A 26,894-nucleotide genomic window follows, 5' to 3' on the forward strand; every position below is an offset into this window, starting at 1 on the left:
AAACACTGACTGAAGAAGTATCACTAGGTGAAGAGCATACTCTGAGCAGTGAATACTGAAACTGTGATATTTTACATTTCAAGTTAAATCTGGTTTCAGGACACAACTTATAATCACCAGGTAATTATAAACCCTTCAAACTTTAAAAATTAATTTTCAAAAAGTTATGTAGAAATATTTTTTGGTTAAAAAATGGAAAAAAACTGGTAATCAACTTCTTTACAAATTATTCGGCAATTTTCTTAGAATTTAAACTATAAAATCCTGGTTTAAGATCTTAGTGTTCTGGGTCCTTGCTTTCCCCTGCTCTCAGCTGATATCTGAGTAAAGTATTGACTACTGCAGAGACAAGAAAAATCCCCCCAATCGCCGGTAATGAAAAGGTATACAAATTACAAGCCTACCTACCCCCTGGAAGTTAAGGTTGATTCATAATCATGGATTTTCTCCCAATCTTTCGTCCATTAAACTGATATTAAAACAAAAACATTTATGTTTATGTTTATATTTGAATTTTATAAACGGGTTTAGAAAAAAACTCTTGAAAGCTTTACTTGTTCATGTACACTGTACACTTGATGTACATTGTACAGTGTACACTTAAAGTTTACTTTTTCTACTTTGTATTTTGTAAATAACGAGAACATTTTGTAAAAGTGGGGAGGGGGACTACTTCTTGGTTTATTACTCTTTTCTCCCAACGACATTTTAATCAAAATCAAAAGAATGTGTTTCTGACAATTATGTTATAGTTTCTACACAGGAATTAAAATGAAAACTTAATTTGTAATAGTTGTAAGTTTTTTTCGAAATATCTTGAACATACAGGGTGTCCCACGAAACATGACAGTTGGTAAATAGTATTGAATGTATTCTTCCATATACTATAATTAGATATTAAAGATTTTTTTGCAGTTTATTTTGATAAAAAAATCTTTTACTCAAATATACTTTACTTTAAAATCAATTTTACTATAATATGACGGCCATGTGATGTGTTTATTATTCTGTTTGGCATCAACGAACTGTATAAATTATAAAAGAAGACATTTAAAACTATTCACTAGCTGTCATGTTTTGTGGGACACCCTGTACTTAATGAAAAGTTTCAGCTCGACTGAATTTATCATAATTTACTTTGTGTTATTAATCATAATCTATTTTACCTGTATTTTTCTACTTTTTCTAGGTATGTAATTTCCAGCTCTTGGACTTGAATTAAAGTACATCATTTAATTATTTCTTTTAGTGTTTTGATGGCGATAAAATAGTCTGAACGGTAATTTTGTTCATTCTCTGTACTGTTGAGTATAAAACTATCTTTAATCTACAGATTCCATTACAAGCAGTTTTCAAACCTGTTTTCTAGACCAACCTTGTCTCTTAAAATGGACCACAAACAACGCCAAATTGCATGAAATTAACCCTTCCCCCTGCACTGGACGTTAAAACCACTGAGCCACTTAAGGTGCAGTGGTCGCGCATTCCAATTTAAAATGGTCGAATTGTGTAAACCGGATTTTGTAACTCTTCCTGCATTTTGTAGATAATCAATGATAAAGTCGATAGTTCAGGAAGAGATACTAATTATGTGTTTGAAACATAATAAAAGATCAATTTATAATTAGACTAACATGATTGTGAGACATAATTAGGGGATGCATAATTATAAGCCAATTCGGAGTAAAGTTAAAAATTACATCAGTTATAGTTTGTCACTCGAAATCCAAAATATTGGTTTGTTCAGACGTTTTCCAAATTGCGGATTTACAAGAAACCGCTTTGAGGAGTAATACTGCATTTCTAGTAGACTATCAACCGTGACCAGCTCCTAGTTTAGGTTCAGACAAAACACATTTCTTACGGAGTTAATCCGTCCTGCAGATTATGGAAGGTTTTTACACAGATTGTAATTAAATTCTTGTATCTGCATCCTTCTAATCCTCATATACTTGTACGATATCCCGGATATTGAACCGTGGAAGGGTTCTGAAGAAATAGTTCTCTCTGGGATGGAAAATTCCTCTTTTAGTCTCTAAAAGAGAGAATGAGATCGAGAGATAGAGAGAGAGGTATCTGAGAAGCCAGAGATTATTGACAAGTCATTTAGTTTCCATCTTAAATAAGTTTTATTGCTCCACACATTACAGAGATTGTATTTAATCAAGTTTATTGTAAATTTAACCCTCTACCTAGTCCAAAATCTAGACCTAGACCTTAATCTAGACCTGGACCTAAATCTAGACCTATACCTAAATCTAGACCTATACCTAAATCTAGATCTACACCTAAATATAGACCTATATCTAAATCTAGACCTACACCTAAATATAGACCTATACCTAAATCTAGACCTATACCTAAATCTAGGCCTAGACCTAAATCTAGACCTATATCTAAATCTAGATCTACACATAAATATAGACATATACCTAAATCTAGACCTATATCTAAATCTAGACCTTTACCTAAATCTATATCTACGCCTAAATATAGACCTATATCTAAATCTAGACCTACACCTAAATATAGACCTATACCTAAATCTAGACCTATACCTAAATCTAGACCTAGACCTAAATCTAAACCTATACCTAAATCTAGACCTATATCTGAATCTAGATCTACACCTAAATCTAGACCTATATCTAAATCTAGATCTACACCTAAATCTAGACCTNCTGAGGGGAAAGGGTTTGGTGGAAGGGTTAGGGTTCCTATATTTGGAATTCATCTCACTGCTGTAACCGGACATCATGTCTGGTTTCCCTAGATCATCTTTTTTTATTTAGAAGTTTTTCTTCAACTTCTACCTGAATGTATATTTAATTGTTTTACGAAAGAAACTTTTTAAATATAATAATTCTAAATATCTTTTAGTGGTTGACAAGGACATAGAAACTCCATTTCCTTATTAATTATGTATATTCTATCTTAGATGTTCAAAAAAATAATATTCTTTTTAAAACATTTAAAAAGCATTTTTACTTCAGCTGTGAAGGTTATTTTCCATCTGATTTATTGAACTGAACACGCGTTACAAACTCTATTTTTCCAATTCCTATATAATTACAAACTTATTGATTAATTAAAGATTAAGGAAATTAAGTCTATCAAAGGTCTACGGCATCAAGTCACTGCATGATATAAATATTAAAAATTTCTATTTTAAGTTAAAAATATGTTTTTTCTCCGACCTATCCCTTTTTTTGCAATGTTTTCCACCACGTTCTAAGATTAAGGAGTGTTCTCGTGTATTATGCTTTAAATACTGGTTTTGCATCCTTCAACATGGAATATTTAATCAGACATCACACAAACACACAGTTTACAGGCTATTTTTTATATTTATTTATTCAATTTAATTTATTTAATTATGGTTTCGACCGATCACTAGACCTATATCTAAATCTAGATCTACACCTAAATCTAGACCTATATCTAAATCTAGATCTACACCTAAATCTAGACCTTTATCTAAATATAGACCTATACCTAAATATCTAGACCTATATCTAAATCTAGACCTATACCTAAATCTAGACCTACACCTAAATATAGACCTATACCTAAATCTAGACCTATATCTAAATCTAGATCTACACCTAAATCTAGACCTACACCTAAATATAGACCTACACCTAAATATAGACCTATACCTAAATCTGGATCTACAAACCTAAATATAGACCTAGATCTAGATTAAGTCCCAGAGTGGTAAGAAAACCTACTGGTTTGGTTTGGTAGTATGGATCGATAAAAAAGTTTCCAAGAAGGGGAATTATTGCATATTCGACCAACCTGGTTCATTAGTTTGATGAGGAGGGACAAAGGAAATGAGTCTTTGGAACAAAATCAAATATTTAAACCTCAATATCTTTAGATATCAATGTTGTAAACCTTTGATATTTCAAACTCAGATTATTTGATCTAACAGAATTCATAGTTTGAAATATCTAAGGTCTGCAACATTTGGTTCCAAAGATGTAGGGATTAGAAAATCAGAGTTTGTGGCAAAGACTCAATTCCTTTGTATCCAATAACATAACAGTAATAAAGAAATTTACTACTATGTATTGAAACTGGCAACACTTTTTTTATAGTCTTGTCAACTGGATGAGGTTGAAAAAATGTCTAAGTGTGTGGAAAATGTCAAATTTGTATTCAATAACATAACGGTAATAAAGTTTCCAAAATTATACTAAGACGGGAAAAATTTTAAACATAGTTTTGTCAAAACTTTGTTTTGAAATTAACATTATAAGAATTTCTTGGACTGGAATTTATTCATATTTTAATCGTCTTTGTTGTGTTAATTATTCTTCAATTATCTTATTGATGTTGTTTTCGTTTCATGCTTTCTCATTTACTTATTCAAGACAAGATTAGTTTAGTGGCCTCCAGTCTTATCCATCTCTGTATATTTATATTCATTTACTTCATTAGGCAGGAATAGAATAGAATAGAAAAGAAAAAAGTAAACTATATTTAAATCAGTTTTTAAGACCAATTCTTTGATGTTTTATTTTTTAAAACATTGAAGGTTTTTCAAGGCGCGTAGATGGTTAGTGGGCTATGACTTAGATTAAGGTTTTCTTAGTTGGGTTTTTATCCCCAATAAACAAAAAACTTTTTGTAAACAAGGGACTGAATTTCAAACTTTTATGAAATAATTTTAGATTTAAATAAATTATGCAAAATAATTAATTTATGTTAATATTGTGAAATAATATATTCTTAACCATCTTTAACGTCCTGTAAAGAAGGTTTTATAGCGTTTTTGTGGGATTAAAATTTGTCATCGCTCGCATTGAAGAAGCTGATTTATGCCCTTTCTTGTGAATATGGAGTTTTCATCGAGTTTTCATCGAGTTTTCATCCTTTATCGTTAAAGAGTCAGAATATTGACAGGTGTCGAGTGACCACTAATAGAGGTCAATTAGGATAAGCTGAAGAGGAGGTTGGGGAATTAGGGAAGGATTAATACAAAGAAAGAGGAGAAAAGGGACAGAGAAGAAAAGGGAATAGAGAAGAAAAGGGAATAGAGGAGAAAAGGGATTAGAGGAGGAAAGGGAACAGAGGAGAAAAGGAAATAGAGGAGAAAAGGGACTATAGAGGAGAATAAGGACTATAGAGGAAAATATGACTAGCGGAGAATAAGGTACTAGAAGAGAATAAGGAATAGAGGAGAAAAGGGAATAGAGGAGAAAAGGGAATGGAGGAGAAATGGGACTAGAGGAGAAAAGGGACTAGAGGAGAAAAGGGAATTGAGGAGAAAAGGGAATAGAGGAGAAAAGGGACTATAGAGGAGAAAAGGGAATAGAGGAGAAAAGGGAATAGAGGAGAAAACGGAATAGAGGAGAAAAGGGAATAGAGGAGAAAAGGGAATAGAGGAGAGAAGGGAATAGAGGAGAAAAGGGAATAGAGGAGAAAAGGGAATAGAGGAGAAAAAGGACTAGTAGAGAAAAGGGAATAGAGGAGAAAATGGAATAGAGGAGAAAAGGGAATCGAGGAAAAAAAGGGAATAGAAGAGAAAAGGGAATCGAGAAAAAAAGGGAATAGAAGAGAAAAGGGAAAAGGGGAGAAAAGAGAATAGAGGAGAAAAGGGAATAGAGAAGAAAAGGGAATAGAGGAGAAAAGGGAATAGAGGAGAAAAGGGAATAGAGGAGAAAAGGGAATCGAGGAGAAAATGGAATAGAAGAGAAAAGGGAATAGAAGAGAAAAGGAAATAGAGGAGAAAAGGGAAAAGCGGAGAAAAGGGAATAAAGGAGAACAGGGAATAGAGGAGAAAAGGGAATAGAGGAAAAAAGGGAATAAAGGAGAACAGGGAATAGAGGAGAAAAGGGAATAGAGGAGAAAAAGGAAAAGAGGAGAAAAAGGGAATAGAAGAGGAAAGGGGAAGAGAAGAGAAAAGGGAATAGAGGAGAAAAGGGACTAGAAGAGAAAAGGGAACAGAGGAGAAAAGGGAACCGAGGAGAAAAGGGAACCAAGGTGAAAAGGGACTAGAAGAAAAAGGGAATAGAAGATTAAAGGGAATAGAGGATTAAAATGAATGAAGGAGAAAAGGGAATAGAGGTGAAAAGGAACTAAAAGAGAAAAGGGAATAGAAGATGAATGGGAAAAGAGGAGAATAAGGTACTAGAGGAGAAAAAGGAAAAAAGGAGAAAAGGGAATAAAGGAGAATAAGGGACAAGAGGAGAAAAGCGACTAGAGGAGAAAAAAGGAAGAAAAGGAAAAAGAGAAAAAACTAGAATAGATGAGAAAAAGGAATATAAGAGAAAAGGGAATACACGTTGAAAAAAGAATGTAGAAAAAAAGAGATTGAGAAGAAATGGAATATTTAAAAAGATAAGAAACGAATGGACGGAAAGAACTTGATAATATTTGCAAAGCCATGAGCAAGCAAAAAAAAAGTAGCGGAAGGATGAGAGAGAAAAGAAATCCTTGAATCCTTGAATTCTCCAAGATTTGAAGCGTCATCGTTTGTATTTAAATGAATAAAGTTGGAGCCAGGATAAACATACCATGGAGCCAGGGAAGGTGTATTTTGGAGCCAGAATATGGGTTTAGAACCAGATATTCCTGGATTTATTGAAGTAAGAAACTTTTAACTTGGTTTCATCAATTATCCCTAACCGGAGGCCAACGGAAAATGTCACACACATAAAAAGGAAAAACTGGAATTGAGAGGGAATAATCCACAGTCTCGAGACATACGGAGAAAAAGGATAAAGTTTTGTTATTATATTTCAGTTAGAAATAAAAAATAGTTTCTCTGAAGAAATGATATTTTATCAAGCAATAGAGGGGATTATTTTCCGACATATTGAGCGACAAGCAAGGTTTAAAATGACAGAATTTCGACACACATAATATTTCTATAAATATTTTTTGTCAAATAAAACTTGTGAGATAGTTTTTATCCTGCATTTCTACAAATGGGCAGCAATGTTTTTTTAAAGGAAAAAATGAAAATCCCTGCTTCCAGGGAATATCTATACTTGTTGATTTACAGTCTGGAGTGTGTAGGTTGTGACTGAAAAAATGTAAATTAAAAGTAGTCATTTTCTTAGGTAAATGTTAATATGAACAGGCCAACCATGGGACTTTTTCTTCCGACACCCTGTATTTGTATAACCTTGGATAATGAAGGGAAAAGCTGCTGCACTTATTATTTGTTGGAATGCGGCAAAATATTATTTTCCACACTGACTCCTCAACTTCTAAACTAGCTAAATTAAATATGAAAAAACAGTCCTAGATTTCAAAACAACCCGTCTGGAGTTCTTTCATGTACCGTCTCGGGTTTTATTAAAAACCGAACTGGATGCACGGATATACCGTTCCTGGATTCTATTACAAACAGTCCTGTGGCCGAATTTAAAGAATTTGAGCGGCGGTTTAAATTTAAGCCGCGCCATAAATATGGTTGGTTCCACTTAGAATTGTATCAAATGTTTCAAGATTTAAGCGGCGTTTAATTTAAACCGGGTTTTTGCAGATTTAAACCGCGGCTCAAATTCTTTAAATTTCATCTCTGGATTCATTCATGAACTGTCCTAGATTCTTTCTTGAACAGTCCTGGATTCTCTCTTGAACAGTCCTGGATTCTCTCTTAAATCTTAATTTTAACATGAACAGTCCTAGAATAGTTCGTGAACAGTTCTGAATTCTCTCTTGAATCATCCCGGATTATAACACGAACTTTCTTTAAACGTTCTAGATTGTAACATGAACACTTAAGAAACCTGGATTCTCTTTTGAATCAACCTAGATTTTTACATGAACACTAACAGTCCTGGATTCTCTCTTGAACCAACCTATATTGTAACATTAACACCAACAGTCCTGGATTCATTCATGAACCGTCCTGGATTCTCTCTTGAACCAATCTTGATAATAACATGAACCCTCTTGAGAAAATGAGATGGTAGTTTGAGACATATCAATTGAGTATTCAGAGAACGGGTTGGATTTACCGCAACCTCTCTCAAGGTCATCAGTATAACTGTAGCTCCGGTAGAATAAAAAATATTATATTCTATAAACTACGAGTATTATAAAAATGAAAACGATTTACTTGAATTACTAAAATCTAGATGTAAATGATGAGTAGTAGTAAATTACTGTTATTTCCGGTGTTATACGAGAAATCTAGGAGTATTTACTAAACAAGAAGAGATGTCATTGTTCAAGCATCTTTTTGTATTGGCTATAAAATGGATTATTTGCTGAACACAAAAAAGATCAAATGATTTTGATTTTTGTTTCTTCTTTCTTTCAATATATTTACTCCTAGCATTCCCAGAGTTCCCAGTCTTTTTCATATGTTAATTTTTTATGATATATAATTGTCAGACAATAACTCTACAACACACACATTTCATTCGGAATGTTTTGTTGTTTAGGTCTCTATACCTAAATCTAGACCTATACCTAAATCTAGACCTACACCTAAATCTAGACCTATACCTAAATAGGGAGGGGGGCGGTGCTGGGGTTACCGTTTAGGATAAGGAGCTGCGCCTTATCGTTTAGGTCTAGAGGGACGGGGGCCTTGGGTTACCGTTTAGGATAAGAAGGCGTCTTATCGTTAAGGATAAGAGGGCTTCTTACTGTTCAGAATATAGGCGCTTCTTATTGTAAAGAGTATAGAGGGTCTCCATTCTATTAAGGTTAAATGGGGTGGCTCCTTTACTGTTTTGGATACGGGTCTCCATACTGTTATAGAATTAATAAGGGAATTCCATACTGTATGGATACGGGAATCCATACTGCTATAGAATTAATAAGGGTATTTCATACTGTATAGGATACGGGTCTCCATACTGTTATAGAATTAATAAGGGAATTCCATACTGTATGGATACGGGTCTCCATACTGTTATAGAATTTATAAGGGGGTTTCATACTGTATAGGATAAGGGTCTCCATACTGTTAAGGATGGGGGGGGGGGTCCTTATTGTTTAGGTTCACGGATTACTAGACCAAGAGAAAAATCTATCTTTACATGGTTTGTCCTTGAAATGAATTATCACCTTATCAACCTGTGACTTGATTAATAAGAGCTACTGATACACCATAAACCTAATTAATGTAATTATTTATGTGATAAAATACTAATACCATCAATAATACATGATCAATTATTTATTACATGTTTAAAAATGTGGTAAAGAAATTTTTTTTTGTTGCGACCTTTGATATTTCAAACTTGGACTAGTTGATTTATAAGAATTTTTAGTTAAAAACATCAAAGTTCTACGACATCTGGACCTGGTTGCAGAGATATAAGGATTGAAACATCAGAGTTTGTGGCAAAAACTCAATTCCTTTAGAAAGCTTTTCGATGTCCCAGAAGGTTGCATAAGCAAGATAAATAAATATAAATGTATTCCTAATAACATTTCTCTGCAAATCTCTTGGATTTGTTAGAATTGAATTTTCTGAGAAAAACACAATATTTTCCCATTTACTACTTATTTATTCTTATATAACAATATGCCCTTTATTTCTTATTTTTCTTCTTTATCATCATTCTTAGTATTTCTCATCATTCTATCTCCTCTCTTATCATCCTTACATCTCTCTCATCATCCTTAATCATCTCTTTTTATCCTAACTCCCCTCTCATCATCCTTACTGCTCTCTCATCATCCTTAATCATCTCTTTTTATCCTGACTCCCCTCTCATCATCCTTACTGCTCTCTCATCATCCTTACTCCTCTCTCATCATCCTTACTCCTCTTTTATCATCCTTACTCTTTTTTCTCAACATCCTTACTTCTCTCTCATTATCCTTACTCCTCTCTGATCATCCTTACTCCTCTCTCATTATCCTTACTCCTCTCTGATCATCCTTACTCATCTCTTTTTATCCTACTACTCTCTTATCATCCTGACTCTCTCTTATCATCTTTACTCCTATCTCACCATCCTTTCTATTCTCTTATCATCCTTTCACCCTTACATCTCTCATTATTCTTACTGTTCCTTTATCATTCGTACACCTCTCTTCTCATTCTTACTCCTCTCTCCTTATCCTCACTCCTATTTCCACTTTCCATATTCTAACTTGATTTAAAAATTCTCTTTCGTCTTACTTTTATGCATTCTGTATTCGGTTTGAATAAACTCCAGGTTACCGTATGAATACGAATATATTAGAATATATTGCAACGATACATATACATCTGCATATATATATATATCTCCCCCTAGGCGATACTTTTATGAATTGTAGGAATGTAGTTCTTTGGGAAGTAGTTTCAAAACAACTTTAATCTATGCATGTATTACATTGTGAAGTTATACAATTTTTCCAGTTTTTTTCCAATAGTCGAAATGGACTGATTTAGTTTTTAAGAGTATTTTGGGTGACTTAAATATAGTTATTTTTTACTTATTTTTTCTACCCAGAGCTTGATTTTTATAGAGAAAATACCACTTAATCAATGCAATTTTAAACTTCATCTTAGGAGATACGATTATCCTCATCTCCTAATAATTATATTCTTGGGAATTAAATCTGAATTAATTTAACTCCTGGAGAACATGGAGAAATGGATATCTTTGAAAGCATCTGCTTAAAACATGTCAAACTTATTCAATTATCAACCTTTTAACAAGTCATCAGCATCTTGTCGTTCTGGCAACTTTTGAAACTTTAAATGTGTTCAAAATTTAGTTGAAATTTATTGAACTATATTACATTATACGGTACAGTAAAGCTTTAGTAATGAACATCATATTGGCCATCAACTTGACTGTACATGGAACTTCTTTATTTATAGTACTACATATTCTACTGTACTGCAAACTTGACTATATACAAAGAACTGGTTAAACTCCTAATCTTTAGTACTGGATACTGTACTGTACTGTATTGGACTGAATACTGTACTACAAACTTGACTATACAAAGAACTTGATAAAATTCATTATCTTAGTACTACATATTCTACTGTACTGCAAACTTGACTATATACAAAGAACTGGTTAAACTCCTAATCTTTAGTACTGGATACTGTACTGTACTGTATTGGACTGAATACTGTACTACAAACTTGACTATACAAAGAACTTGATAAAATTCATTATCTTAGTACTACATATTCTACTGTACTGCAAACTTAACTATACAAAGAAAATGTAAAATCTGAAGTACTGCAAATTTTAGTATATTGCACAATTGACTGTGCATGTAGTAGTTCTAAATAGTGAAACTGATAGTGTATGTAGACAAATTGTTTCTTTTCCTGCACTGTAGACAGAACTATAAACTTTAGTGTACTTTGCTGTAAACGATGTACATATAGTACTTGTTCTACTATATTGTAAAATGAAACATAATCTAAGGTTCTAGTGCAGAATGGATATTATTAGAAAACATCTGCTCCGTCCTAACCTGGCGAAACTTATTCAATTATCCAGTCATCCATCTTATCTCAGATTAAGGTTCTGTAATTAATCCCTCACGTTTTATCCTGCTCCCCTCATTCAGAGTGGACACTTAGAAATTCAAACAAGCCAGAGTTACATTTTTTACATGCAACCTAAATATAGCCATATTATTAAAAGCAATGATTTTCGTCCCAAACTCTAATTTTGGAATTCCCAATATCTACCTGTAAACCTTTAAAACTTTATAACTTTAAAACTTTAAGTTTTGAGTATTTTGTATGGCAGAATTCATATTTTGACAAAATAAAGGTTTTCAACATCAGGTATCAAACCAGGTATTAAGAGTATTATAAAATCTAAGTTTTATGCGAATCGTCACTTCCTTCAGATGCAAAAATTCTAATTTAAGGTGAAAAACGACAAATTGTGATTTTTCTATTTCCCCTCTGTATAATTTCTCATCTATTGTCAGTTTGGTTCCGGAAAAAAGTATAAAACAAAGCAAGGACGAAATACAAATTGGTGGTCAATTGAATACAATCTAACATTTTCTATATCCGTCTGCAATACATTATATTTCTATATCCATCTGCAATACATGATGTTTCTATATCCGTCTGCAATACATTATATTTCTATATCCATCTGCAATACATGATGTTTCTATATCCGTCTGCAATACATGATGTTTCTATATCCGTCTGCAATATATGATGTTTCTATATCCGTCTGCAGTACATTATAGTTCTATATCCGTCTGCAATACACGATGTTTCTATATCCGTCTACAATGCATGATGTTTCTATATCCATCTGCAATACATGATGTTTCTATATCCGTCTGCAATACATGATGTTTCTTTATCCGTCTGCAATACATGATGTTTCTATATCCGTCTGCAGTACATTATAGTTCTATATCCGTCTACAATACATTATAGTTCTATATCCGTCTGCAATACACGATGTTTCTATATCCGTCTACAATACATGATGTTTCTATATCCGTCTGCAATACATGATGTTTCTATATCCGTCTGCAATTTATGATATTTCTATATCCGTCTGCAATACATGATGTTTCTATATCCGTCTGCCATACATGATGTTTCTATATCCGTCTACAATACATTATATTTCTATATCCGTCTGCAATACATGATGTTTCTATATCCGTCTGCAATGCATGATGTTTCTATATCCCTCTGCAATACATGATGTTTCTATATCCATCTGCAATGCATGATGTTTCTATATCCATCGGCAATACAGGATGTTTCTATATCCATCAGCAATGCATGATGTTCCTATATCCATCTGCAATACATGATGTTGCTATATCCATCTGCAATACAAGATGTTTCTATATCCATCTGCAATACAAGAAAAAATTAACTAAATCAAAACCAAAAATCTACCTTTTACATTTGAATTTGTGATAAATTGACTTACTTCATACTATCATCAGATGAAAATATATTGTGATTTAAAACTCCATGATTTTTAAGGCTGAGTTGCATTATACAATCATATATCTAAAATACCAATAATTAATCCTAGGGGGTTAATCTAGTCTTAACCTAATTCATCATTCTGTTTAACTTGCCAGACAGGTAGAAACTTTTGTTTACATGACGGACGTTACTCAATTTCCATAGCAATCACGTGCTTATGAGAAACAATTGACATCTTCGCAATTTATTCTTAGCTTAGGGCAGATTATTTTTGGCTTTTAAATGATTGTACTTCCTAAAGGAATTAACTTAGTCCGTCCAGAGCTGAAAACTTTAGAATGGGATATCCTTAATCCCGATCGGTTAATAAATCTGAAGATTAGTAACAAGAGGAAAACAAGCATAAGTTAATCTCGAGATTAAGAAAAAGAGCGGATCAAGCATTAATCCCGATATCCACCATTCAAAAGTTCCCAGCTCAGATTACATATGATAGTGATAAGTTCGTTCTGGTATAATTAACACTTAAAACGTTCTGACCTAGAATCTGAAAACTAAATCTAGTATTATTGAATTCAGTGCAGCCTAGATTATATTTAACATTTATCTTAGATATATGTCAAATATTTAGCTAGCTGTCTAATATTTTTACTGTATATAACGATCTTGAGAAACACACACATATGATTGTAAAAATAATGGGAGGGAAAAAGGTGGGATGATATTTTCCCGTGCGTTCTCTTGCCTTAGCAACATTATATTTATAAAAGCAGTTTACAAAACCTGCTTTACTCATTTCCTTACGATTCATATATCCCCGGGCTGGGTTTGTTTTCAAGGTGCTCACTGCTTTGTGCTTAGAGATCTTGGGCAGATGAACTGTGCAGTACGCGCGCGTAAGGTTATTGTGAACACTGGGTGCAGTGTAGCTATGGTGTAGCCAGGTATATTCAAGATCAGTGTACGTGCGTCGTGCCTCTACTCTGCACCAGCCACTGTCTTAACCTTATCTAACTTGCGTAAAGCAACAAGTTGTGTGCATGCACGCTACATACAGATATTGGTATAGTAATATCGTACTATCCTGTACAGTGAAGTGAACAAAGTTTGAAAAAGTGTCGTAAACGTTCAGATTTTAATACAGATACATGTGAAGTTCTAGCGCGGTAGTGATTATTGTTCAGGTTTGTTTGTAAATCGTAATATGGTTCATTTTATGACAGATATCTAAATTACTGATATATTATATAACTTGTTACTTGTTTCCTAAATTTCATAAAAACTGCACTTTAAAGAGACTCGTTGTATTGGGGTGTCCTAGTGAACGATTTTTGGATCAGGGAATATACCGTTGTATTTTCGTGTCCCTCCAAGTCCGAGATCACAACGGCACCCTGAAGAACTTTATTTGATAAATAATGCAGAAGATATCGTCGTTTTTCTAGCTGTAAAGTGTATAATTTTTGCAATTTCTTCCGTGTTTTCTGTTGTATAAATTTAATTACACATTTACTTACTTTACTTACTAACTTACAATTTCTTACTTACTTTTTTAAATAAGAAACCACAATTGAAAATAATTGATTTTCAAGGAAAACATGGTTAATTTTCAAGGAAAACATATGGGTATCTAAATCAGACAAAGCTTTATATGGGTACTGTTGTGAATCAGAAAAGCCACTTTTTAAACTGATGATCACTTTACATTAAAACAGGAATATGACAAGGAATCGGAAGAAAGTTTTTAATAAATATCTCATTAATTTAAATAGTTAATTGCAAATTAGTGTTAATGTTTGAATTTTTTATTATTTACCGGGTTTTGTTGTGTATACATGTGTGTGGGGAGTTGAGGGGGGATATTTTGATGGAATTAATTTGAATTTAAGGTTTGTCGCCTAAATTTGCTTTAATTTACTACAGTAATTACAGCTGTTCAGCCAACCTTTTTACGTGGGTATGGAGGATACCTTAACTCCAGCCTGCTGTAGTTTCCCACCAGATTTACCTCATTGTGTAAATTGGTTGAATTTTAAGAGAATTGTTGAACGAACACGAAAAATTTGTTAAGTTTCATATTTAAACTCTCTTAGGAGTTTGAAATGGGCCCTTACTAAGCTATTCACTCTCTTAGGGATTTGAGATGGGCCCTTAACTAAGCTATTCACTCTCTTAGAGGTTTGAGATGGGCCCTTAACTAAGCTATTCACTCTCTTAGGGGTTTGAGATGGGCCCTTAACTAAGCGAGTCACTCTCTTAGGGGTTTGAGATGGGCCCTTATCTAAGCTAGTCACTCTCTTAGGGGTTTGAGATGGGCCCTTAACTAAGCTAGTCACTCTCTTAGGGGTTTAAGATGGGCCCTTACTAAGCTATTCACTCTCTTAGGGGTTTGAGATGGGCCCTTAACTAAGCTAGTCACTCTCTTAGTGGTTTGAGATGGGCCCTTAACTAAGCTAGTCACTCTCTAAGGGGTTTGAGATGAGCCCTTAACTAAGCTATTCACTCTCTTAGGGGTTTGAGATGGGCCCTTAACTAAGCTATTCACTCTCTTAGGGGTTTGAGATGGGCTCTTAACTAAGCTAGTCACTCTCTTAGGGGTTTGAGATGGGCCCTTAACTAAGCTAGTCACTCTCTTAGGGGTTTAAGATATCCGTCTGCAATGCATGATGTTTCTATATCCCTCTGCAATACANGTCACTCTCTTAGAGGTTTGAGATAGGCCCTTAACTAAGCTATTCACTCTCTTAGGGGTTTGAGATGGGCCCTTAACTAAGCGAGTCTTATTTCTTTGAAACTCACTAAAATGTTATGAAATAATGTGTGATGAACTTTTTAACAATAGTTTTTATTCATCTAATAGACATGGTTGAACCGGACAGACGTGGTTCAAACACTTCTCTTCAGCTTGAACCGGAGTACAAGAGACGAGGTTAAACTACGTCTGCGTGGTTCAGTCACTTCTCGTTAGTTATTTAATTTGTTCCTAGTCTTCTTAATTGGTCATTAACAGAATTAATTATCTCTTCAAAATCAAATCAGTTTACCTTTTACAAACATTTAAAGATTATCTTTTATAAAAGATGTACATTTTGATTGTATTAAAACAATTTTGCCAAAAATTGTTTCAATTTTTGAAAAATTATGAAAATCTGCTATTAACAACAGATAAATTCGCAAGATTTAAGATTATATCTTTTTATATTGTTAACGAAGAAACAATGTTAAAATAAATCTTTTAAGAAAAAATATAACTTGAAGTCCTGTTAAATATTTCCTCATTTCATAGATCCTTTCATATCTTTCTTTAGATCCATTAATATCCTATTTATCCATGAATATCAGCTTTTTATCCAACATTATTTACAAATTTAATCTTTTTAAATCCCTTCTAGTTGGATTACAAAATTAAAAAACTGGCCAGAATTTGAAAAAATTAAATTTCAAAAAGTAAATTGGTTCTCCATTTTACACTTTTTTGTGAAAAAATATTTTTTTGCAAAAAAGGTTCACATTAGTTTTAGTTTGCAGATGTAGAACTTAGGATTAGAATAAATTTGAGAAAAAACTGCTGGTTGAGAGATAAATGAAGGGAAAATATTATTTGAGTTCTGCACTTTTACCATCAACCTTTCATTGCATATACTAGGGTTGAGAAAAACAAGATTTCCTGACTTCAGAAAACCTTTCGATTTCTAGAATTCTGCCAGAATTAGGATTCGGTTCGTATAGCTTTCACATGGAAGGATTTTCCTGTTTTCCAGACTTAATGTACAGTTTTATACTGATGAGCTAAAACAATTTGGTAGGATTTAATTTCTTTGTTTTATAACCTGGCAGAATTCATAAAATTATTTAACTACAAATTGTAACTTTCATAAACTTTGAGCATATTTTAACATTCAAACTTTGGTGAAGGTTAGCTTCCATGGTTTAGATTTTTAATTCTTAAATAATTTTTTTGTTGTTGAATACCTTCTCAGTTTCTTTTAACTTTTGTTCTTAGTTTTTCTCCTTCCTTCCTTCCTTCCTTTTTTCTTTCTTTCTTTCTTTCTTTCTTTCTTTCTTTCTTTCTTTCTTTCTTTCTTTCTTTCTTTCTTTCTTTCTTTCTTTCTTTCTAAACTGATAATAAATTATTGGTTTTGGATTGATTTCTCTCAGGGTTCTGGTTGGTTTTCCCGGATGGTTCAGTTACTCAGGATGAATCGATGAACTGAAGTTTAATCATTAAAGGAGACATAAACAATACATGTGAATACTTACTTTAAAGGGACTGAAACGTAACATAAAGTGTTGTTATAGAGACAAGTCCAAATAACAATAGTATCCTTAGTACCCTTTGTTTTTGAAAACTGTTGCGCATTTCTTGCTTCAGGAACAAAGGTGAACTAAACTGAATTAAACACTTATTTAACCAGAAAGACGACTTCACATTATCTTCCGCATTTCTATCTGAGTACCGTTGTGAATCGGGCAAACCCTCTATAAATGGGGGGTCACCTAAAATTACGACGACATCCACTTTACGCTTTTATGCAATATACTTTAGAGAAATTTACCTCACTAAGGACAATAACCGAATCATAAAGTTCCATTTTTTACATTTGGTCAAAACTTGTCTTTTACTTTAACGTGTATTCTTGTGTTTCCACATATCTTTATTTAGATTTTTTACAATGATCACGTTTTGATGTTTATGTGACAGATAGAACTGGATAAAATTTCTGATATATTTTCTTTTTTGTCTTTGTTGTTCAAATTTTGAAAGAAAAATATTGCTACAGTTAAGTTCTTTGTCTAGTAAAGAAGTTTAGAGACAATTCTCCAAAACATTTTTAATGACGTCTTGGTAGACGACTTGTTAGATAGCCGACTACCAGACTAGCAGACTAGCTGACTAGCAGACTAGCTGATTTGCAGACTAGCTGACTAGCAGATTAGCTGACTAGCAGACTAGCTGATTAGCTGACTAGCAGACTAGCTGACCAGCAGACTAGCAGACTAGCAGACTAGCAGACTAGATGACTAGATGACTAGCTGACTAGCAGACTAGCAGACTAGCTGACTAAATAGACTAGATAGTTGACTTTATATACTAGATATAACTGTTAAGCAGACTAACACAATTTGTAAATTATAAAAAAAAAACTACGCAGTCTTAAGATTTTTTTATTTTTCAGGTATGTAATTAGTCTACGCCTGGTCCCAGCAACTATTGTTTCAGGGATTTAATCAGAATTAATTATGTAAAATATACTTGATAAATAAGTTTAATGAAACAGTTTATAAAAAGTCGCATGCTGCCAAGAATAAAAATGATTAGGTTGGCCAAACATTTTATGGCATATTTTTCATTCTGCACGTTTCTGTTTCCGATTCAATATCATTATTTTGCTATTTTTTTCTTTGCTACTTCTTTTCATTACATTTCTTTTTCCAACTCTCTTTTCTTATTTTTCTTCATTTGTTGTTCTGGCTCATGTTGTTTTTCCCGGCCCTTGTCTTTCTTTTCTTGTCATTCTCTCTTGACGGTTATTTTGCTTCAATTCTGCGTTGTCTTGTTTTTAATTTTTGTTTTGCCCTGTTTTCATTTTTCTACTCTTGGTCGCCCTTGTTTACATGTCTTCTTAAAAATCTTTACTTTCATCTCCTTTAAATCATTTTCTACAACCACATCTTTAACTGATGTTTAATGAGGTCTGAAGTGAAGTAAAACTCACTGCTCTTTATTGTTGGAACGTTAGAAGAATTTTAAATTACTCAAATATTATTCCAGGGGGAAAGAAACAAGAGTTTTATAGGATCAAATTCTTTTTTTTTACAGGGTTTCTTTACCTTTTTTTTTGTTAAATAAGAAGCTTATTATAAGATGGAGAATATTTATTCAAGATGGAGGATATTTATTCAAGATGAAGGATATTTATTCAAGATGGAGGATATTTATTCAGGATGGAGGATATTTATTCAAGATGGAGGATATTTATTCAAGATGGAAGATATTCATTTAAGATGGGGGATATTTATTTAAGATGGGGGATATTTATTTAAGATGTAGGATTTTTATTCAAAGTGGAGAATATTTGTTCGAATTGGAGGATACCTATTTAAGATGGAGGATATGTATCCATGGTAAAGGATATTTATTTAAGATGGAGAATATTTGTTCAAGATGGAGGATATTTATTCAAGATGGAGGATATTTATTCAAGATGGAGGATATTCATTCAAGATGGAGGATATTTATTCAAGATGGAGGATCTTTATTCAAGATTAAGATTGTTTGTTTTAAATGGCGGATGTTATCTTAGATGGAGGATAATTATTTAAGATAGATCGTGTTTATAATGAAAAATTATTTAAATGCAAATCTTTATTTATGATACTTATTTAATAATAATTAAAATTATAAATGTAAATATATGAGAACAGGATCATTTGGATAATAGCCAGGTTGGGTTCAGTTTGGTTCAATATGATAAAACCATGTTGTTGCTCCGTCTAATACTTGGACCAGTTATAAACTGGTTTATAAGTTTATCGGTTATGAACTTATTTTATAAAGGGTAAATGGAAATATTGTCGCATTTATGGTATTTTAAGAGGGGGTGGGGGGTCAGAAATTTGTAATTTGATTTGTAAGATTACATAAATCTGATTAACATTTACTTAAAATTAATTATAATTTCGAATATTTTAAATATTTCAGAGAAAAATCATGTCATTTTTCCTATATTTCGATAGTTTGCCCAGTTTGTTTTTATAATCTCTAAGAGATGCAGGGGGGGGGGGGCACCCCTCCCCCTCAACTTAGAAAAGCTAGGGATGAAGGTCGCCTGGCATTCTTGCCCTTAACGCCTTTGCATGGAAAGTTCCAAGATATCTAAAATATCTCGATATATTGTCAAAAATTAAGATTTGATACCACTTTTTCATTTAAAAGCAGCTTTTCTTTTATAAAACATTTTTTACATTATATATACAATATATTTGAGTAAGTTGAGTTTTTCGTACTTTTTTTCTATGAGCAAAATAAAAATTATATTTTACATTGAGAAAATTTAAAATTTAGATTTTGTTACAGTTAAAACTTTTGATTTAGCAATAATGATATGACAAGTCAAAATAAAAAATACGTAAAGTGCAAAAAAAATCGTTTAAAAATGAATTGCAAAATAATAATTAAAAACACTCAAACATCAAGTCTACTTGAATTACTTTAAGAATCGACACAAAAAGGAAAAAATCTTCCAACTTAAAAACGGTTTTCATCTAGAATTTAACTTGATCGAATGTCACATCATAATTTTGATATTTAACTTTATTTGGAAGCTCTGTAAACCAGTTTTGAGAACGGATCAGAAACCCTTGTCTGGAAATATTTGTTAGAAAATTTTATTCTTTATTTAAACCTGTCTCTTAATCTAATACCTTCTCCCTTGCCCGCTNCCTTAATACTTTGATCTAAATGTAAACTTGTTTTCTGCATTTTCCTTTCATAACCAGATGTAACTTATTTATATATTTTCTAAGGGACCAGTCACTTGTTTTTATGACGACTAAAAAACTTGCTGAAAAACTGTCATTCCCCCACTAAATAAAAAAAATTTACTATAAAAAACTTCTAAAATATTTTTGAGGATGGGAAGGGACTCTAGAGTACTATTTTTAGAGTACCATGTCAGATTCACAACAAAGTACCCGTAATAACTTGGTCCGAACAAGAATGAATGAGATATTCATGTTTTCCTCTTTAAAAATAAATAATTTGATCGGGGTTTTCTGTAAAAAGTGACGCCGAAAAAGTTAGGAAATTGTTAAAATGAATTAGTTTTCAAGACAGAAAATTGACGATATCTTTGACATTTTTGATCAGATAAAGGTACCTTAGTAAATCGGACATTTTTTTATATTTTCATAGAAATTTCCTGAAGGAGTTCTTGTAGAACAATCCTGTTATACAATGATTATTGCGTCCAGATTCATTACAGTTTAAAGTAATGTTTCTCGTTATCTATTCACTAACAACTGTTTTTTTAAACCATATTTTCGCACATGCACTTTATTACAATTTTAGTGGTTTGCATTGTGGAGATGTTTGATTTTAATAGGTTATTTAGCAAGGGGGGGGGGCGTACAAAAATAAATAAACAAAGAACGAGAATTTTTTAAATTTTATTTTTCTTCTAAACTTGTTACTTGGATGAGAAATCTTCTTACCTTAAAGGGACAGACCGGCTATGTTTGGTAGTTAAGCTGAGTATATAAAACGTTTCCACGATGTGAAATTACTGAGTTTGAGCGCAAAGTCGACGTTCAAAATCACGAATTTGGGTGGGTACGTTTTCAGAATCGGTTTTTTTTAATTATGAAATAACGACGACGAAAAATATAGTAAAAATTCTATAATAAACTAATTAGATGCTTAGGAACATATATTTCTCAAAAGAAATTTATCAATAAATCGAAGTTGGAATTAATAATTTCCTTTTTCATCATTATATTGAATTTCTTATTTTCTATGAATTTGTTCGCATTTTTCAAACGTTGTCTTTTTAATAAAAATTCCAGAAAATCTGCAGAAAATCTTTGTGATTAAAGAGAGATTATAGAAATTATTAATTGTATAAGACTACTTATTTTCGATGATAAAGAGTTAATTTTTGTTTTCTCAACCTATTCCTAAACAACTAATTAGTTTACTGTAGAATTTTGGTTACCTTTTTCGTCGTCGTTATCTAATAATTGAAAAAAAAAACAATTTTGTAAACCTATCCACCCCCAAAGTAGGAGTTTTAAACGTTGACTTTGCGCTCAAACTCAGGATTTACAGATCTTTAAAAAGTTTTATTTGTCTCAAATGAATCCTATTGAATGTTTCCACAACACTGCATACTCAGTTTAACTACCTTACATAGCCGGTCTGTCCCTTTAAATACTAATGAAAATCTTCTTTTTAACGATAAAAGAAAAAGATTAATTAATTTTACTCTTAAATTAATGCAAAATATAAAATATTTAAAAAATTAACACGAAATTGATTCCATTTACAGATGATAGAAGTTTAAAGTTCAATACTCTGTTTAGTATTTAACACAGTATACAACAGAACCGAGTTTTTATCAACATGTCATTTCAGTATGTTTTAGCACATTTTTAAACTGTTATTTATATACAGACACAGCTGTATTTTCTTTGTTTAAACTAGGGCAGATTTGATCTTAGATATAAATATATTTCTGACTTCAAGGTCCAACCATATTTCGTGTCTTGCAGCTTAATGAGTTTATTATTAAAACTAATTAATTGAAATATTTTCCAGTAGGAAACCGTTACAATGGCAAATTGTTAAATCCTATTTAAAAAGTTCCCTTTTTGTTTTGTTGATTTTTTTTGGATGACAAACTTTTAATTATTTTTTTCTTTCAGATGAGTCCGATTCTGATTCCATAGAAGAACCATGGAGCTGAGAGAGAAGGACGGATGGAAAGGAGAACAGGATGCGAGAAGAGGTTCAGTTTATCCTTGTCCGGTAGATTCTGTAGACAGCTCCCAGTCTCAATATAAACAGGGATGAAACCAAAAAAATTTCCTTCTTTTCTTTTTAAGAAATTAATATCACTTCTTTAAGATTGTTCACTTTCTTAATTATTCATAAAATATCGTTTTAGTTTTTTAGGAAAATTTATTTTAATTTTCTTTCAGTCCTAATACCCTCTATGAATAGTTTAAAACTTTAATTTGGATCTCTGCACTCTCTTCTCTATTTGAAAACTGAAACAGCTCAAAACTTACTTTTTTCAACCTATAAGACTTAAGTTTATAATTTTGTAAAAACTTCATATTGAATCTTCTAAGAGAGTTCTGAACTTTTGTTTTTTTACAATTTCTTTATTCTGAAAATATTCTGTTATGAATTTTCACCTTCCTGCGGGAGCGAAAGCTTCCAGTTTTGAGATTGAGATTCAAAATCAAATCAGAAATTTTATCTCTTTGAAGGTTCAAATTTCCCGGATTTATTTATGAATAGATCATAGAGAAGGACTTTCCTCGATAGTTTGCATCAAAAGTTTCTAACAAACTTATCACTAGAAAATTGGAAATATTATTTTGAAACATCAATTTCAGGACAATCCATTTAAAGCTGAGAATAGTTTACAGCGAAGTTCTTCAAAAAATCAGATTGCTCCGTCCTTGGTCCAGCCGTTCAACAGACAAAGGAGCAGTAGGTCACAGGATAGGGATATTATAAGGATGGAGAACCCCGTTCTTGCGTCCTACAAGACTGGAGCTGCTTCGTCCAATCCGTCTAGCCTTGCAAGAACAGATGGAGCACGAAGTTCCGGATCTAAAAGTTACCTGGAAAACGGACGGGGACATAGCTCTGATCTAGATTTACCGTCCTATGATAAACTTCAAGTGTTACAAGATCTCCATAGACCAGACTCAGTGATAACTACCTCTAGTTTAGTGAGCAGTGAGGGCGGGGAACCTGGGTCTGCCCCACCTCCACCTCCCCCGGCCAATGTATACACAATCAGTGGTTTGTACGGAGAAAATGTTTCCCACAGTCCCTCTGAGGAACCCTGTAAAAGTTTAAAAACTCATAAAAGATCAACTTCCAGCTCTGCAACATCAATGATACGAAATCAAATGACACATAAACGTTCTCACTCTCACACGGTTGGATACAATCACATGCGAACCCATTCTGCCGGGTTTGTTCCAGGACACAAACGGACTGCTAGCGGAGCACTGGTTGACGTACTTGACAAACTGACTGGAGGCGCTATTGAAGCCCAAACGACATCGGAGCTTCTTCAGAATATTCAGAAGGATAGAAGAATGTCTCATCCGGACGAAGAAGAACTTGAGGACGATTTCTCGTCTCTCATGGACTGTGGATATCTAGCCTGTAAACCTCAATGTGCTCAACCTCTGGCCTCTATTAAGGTATTCGTCCTCCTACTGTCTATGCTGGTTACCTTGCAGCAAGCTTTATCTTCTGGATATTTAAACTCAGTAATCACAACAATAGAGAAGAGGTATGAGATACCGTCTTCAATATCTGGCATTATAGCTTCCTTTTACGAGATTGGAAATGTAGGAACTGTGATATTTGTCTCCTATCTGGGCTCCAAGAGACATATACCAATGTTTATTGGTTGCGGTGTAATTGTGATGGGGATAGGATCAATTGTTTTCTCCTTGCCCCACTTCATATCAGATTCATACAGCTTATCCTTTGATAATTCGTCAGACGAGAATATTTGTCATGTTTCTTATAACTTCCAGCAGAAGAGCGTCCTGGAGCAGATACAAGAAGGAGAACTAAACCAGCTCCTGGAGTCAGATAATCTCAAGGGTTTATCATCTCCACCTATTGTCGGACACAACAATCAGTTTACGAGGGAGAACAACTGTATCCAGGAAACATCTCAGTCTGCAGCATTTCCCATCTTTGTTTTTATGATTGCTCAATTATTCTTGGGTTGTGGAGGCTCACCTCTTCTCACCCTTGGTACAACATACATCGATGATCATGTGCAGAGAGATGCTGCTAGCGTGTACATAGGTTTCATGTACAGTACTGTTGCATTTGGACCTGTAGTAGGGTTTCTGCTTGGAGCCTATCTCCTTAGTTTCTTCGTCGATACATTTAATGAAGACGTTGCCAAGCTCAATATAGACTCTAGTAGTAGACACTGGGTTGGAATGTGGTGGGGAGGGTTTCTCATCTGTGGAGCTCTTATGCTTCTCATCTCAATACCGTTCTTTGCTTTTCCCAAGGAGTTGAAGCGGGAGAAGAGAAAGGTTTTCCTTCTGGAGAAGTATAATAAATCCAACCTTGAGGATAAGACCGTCAGGACTCCGGAGAATGATTCCGAGGTGAAGGAAGAGGGAACCTATGGGAAGGATCTAAAAGATTTGCCAAGATGTATCTGGAAACTAATCACTAACTGGGTCTACCTGGCGGCATGTATGGGTGCGTGCATGGAGCTTGTCATCGTCTCCGGATTTGTCGTCTTCCTACCAAAGTATCTTGAAACCCAGTTTAGCCTGAGCAAGTCTGAGGCGTCCTTGCTAACAGGAGGGACAGCTATACCCGGAGCTTGCATTGGGATCTTCCTGGGTGGATATATGCTCAAGAGGTTACAGCTTGGTCCTAGGGGAGCAATACAGATGACAATATTGTTTAACGTACTTTGTTTCTGTTTCTATGGGATGCTGTTCCTCTTGGGGTGCAGCAACGTTAACATGGCAGGAGCAACATCTCCGTATAATATCAATAGTACGGAGTTATTTCAGGTAAATAAATATATTTTCTACCAGGATCAAATCAAATAATGTCCGACAATATAAAATTTTTAATTTGATTTAATTCAAAAAGTAAACCATTCATTAAAAACGCGTTTAAAGTTAGTTTTTGGAACGATTTGAATGGAGATTGACATTTTTTAATGTGTTACATTTTAGGTGTTTATGTTTGAAAATTTAAATTATTTTAGAATTATTATAATGTTTCATACTTTGCTGACTATACAAAGGAAAATTAGACGTTAAATAAATCTACAATCTCTTTTTTTTTTTTTCTTATATTATTTATTATTTAGGTGAATCTGACAGATTCTTGTAATCTCGGATGTTCCTGTGATATAAACGACGTGCAGCCGGTTTGTGGAGCCAACGGGTTGACCTACTTCTCACCCTGCCACGCTGGATGCACCTCCCTCCTTTCCAATGATAATTATACAAACTGTGCATGTGTTGGGGAAGACGATCTTGGGTTTAATCCAAGTCATGGCTCCGGAGTTACGAGGGTTCCCATAGCAACCTCCGGACCCTGTTATGTAGAGTGCAAGATGATCTATCCCTTCATGATTCTTCTATTCTTTATGACCCTCATGGTTGCTATTACTCAGATGCCCCTGGTCATGGTGACCCTGAGAAGTGTGCAGGAGGAGGAGAAAGCGTTCGCGCTGGGAATACAGTTCGTTATCTTCCGACTGTTTGGTTATATTCCTAGTCCGATTATGTTTGGTGCTGTTATAGACTCTACCTGCCTACTCTGGAAGCAGACTTGTGAGGGAGCCGGGGGAAGGTGTCTACTCTATGATATAGAACTCTTTAGATACAAGTATGTTGGGATCTGTGCCGGGATAAAAGCTCTTGCTTTTCTTATCTTCGTGTTGACCTGGTGGCTGATCAAGAAGAGGGAGGAGAAGGAGAAGCTGGAGGGAGGGATCAACATGGGAGATATTGTCGGGAGTATTGCGTCCCTGGATAAAGGATATGGATTGGATGGACCTGGAGCTGTGGAGGATGTTGAAGAAGGGGATTTAGGGATTCAAGAGGATTCAAGTTCTTCTCTGAGCCAAGTTCAATCCCCAACCCACCAGCCTATGATCCCAGTACACAACAAATCGGATTAAAAAACTTGAGGTAATTTTAAGTTTTTCTTCATTTGCATGTTTTCTGTTTGACTCAAAATCAGCTTTGATCTTCTTGCTAAATTTTCTCTTTTTCAGATTAACCCTACTTCAAGAGTTGGAGTTTTAATCTTCAGAGCTGAACCAAAATTGTCGGTTAATATTCTTTACCGGATTCAACAATCGATGCTGACCTTTTTAATCAATTTATTCTAAACATTTTCGGTTTAACTTTTAAATTATTTTCTTAGTCAATTTATGATATTTTTTCAAGTATGGTTATGAGCGTATACATTTTTATAGAGTTGGAAATCTCATTCGTGTTTAACAAGCCTGAAACATATGTAACTGCCAACTCTGTAAATATTTATCTTCTTTTCTCGTATTCTTATATTTCTCATGTAATAGCAAGACCATGACATTTAAGCTAGAGCGGAGTAAAATTTCGAAATGCCAGACTTCGGTTTGGAATTAGGCTAAACCATACGAATTCCGTTTACAGCAGACTCACCTATATTTAAATATTATGCATTAACGATTTTCGTATCCCATTTGAGAAATCTGCATACTGCCCTCTCACCAAATATTTCCACAGACATGTTGAATGTGAT

The 26,894-nt window shown here is 33.6% G+C and overlaps 2 protein-coding genes across 3 annotated transcripts; both read left to right on the forward strand.

The window, feature by feature from the left end:
• Positions 1–26,808, forward strand: LOC111697202 (solute carrier organic anion transporter family member 5A1). 2 transcript variants are annotated; one of them, XM_023467109.1, is made up of 5 exons: positions 1–120; positions 22,283–22,424; positions 22,982–25,162; positions 25,468–26,296; positions 26,383–26,808. In XM_023467109.1, the coding sequence occupies exons 2-4, from the start codon at positions 22,314–22,316 to the stop codon at positions 26,284–26,286; spliced, it is 3,111 nt and encodes a 1,036-aa protein (XP_023322877.1). In that variant the 5' UTR covers positions 1–120; positions 22,283–22,313; the 3' UTR covers positions 26,287–26,296; positions 26,383–26,808. The 2 variants fall into 2 exon arrangements, with proteins under 2 accessions (XP_023322877.1, XP_023322878.1); XM_023467110.1 differs by lacking the exon at positions 1–120 and adding an exon at positions 13,817–14,043.
• On the forward strand, positions 376–2,773 carry LOC111697208 (zinc finger protein 512B-like). The gene is made up of 2 exons (XM_023467115.1): positions 376–383; positions 2,227–2,773. The coding sequence occupies exons 1-2, from the start codon at positions 376–378 to the stop codon at positions 2,771–2,773; spliced, it is 555 nt and encodes a 184-aa protein (XP_023322883.1).
• Positions 26,809–26,894: the final 86 nt, after the last annotated feature.

The sequence above is a fragment of the Eurytemora carolleeae genome, unplaced genomic scaffold, assembly GCF_000591075.1.
Source record: "Eurytemora carolleeae unplaced genomic scaffold, Eaff_2.0 scaffold139, whole genome shotgun sequence".
Taxonomy (NCBI): Eukaryota; Metazoa; Arthropoda; class Copepoda; order Calanoida; family Temoridae; genus Eurytemora; species Eurytemora carolleeae.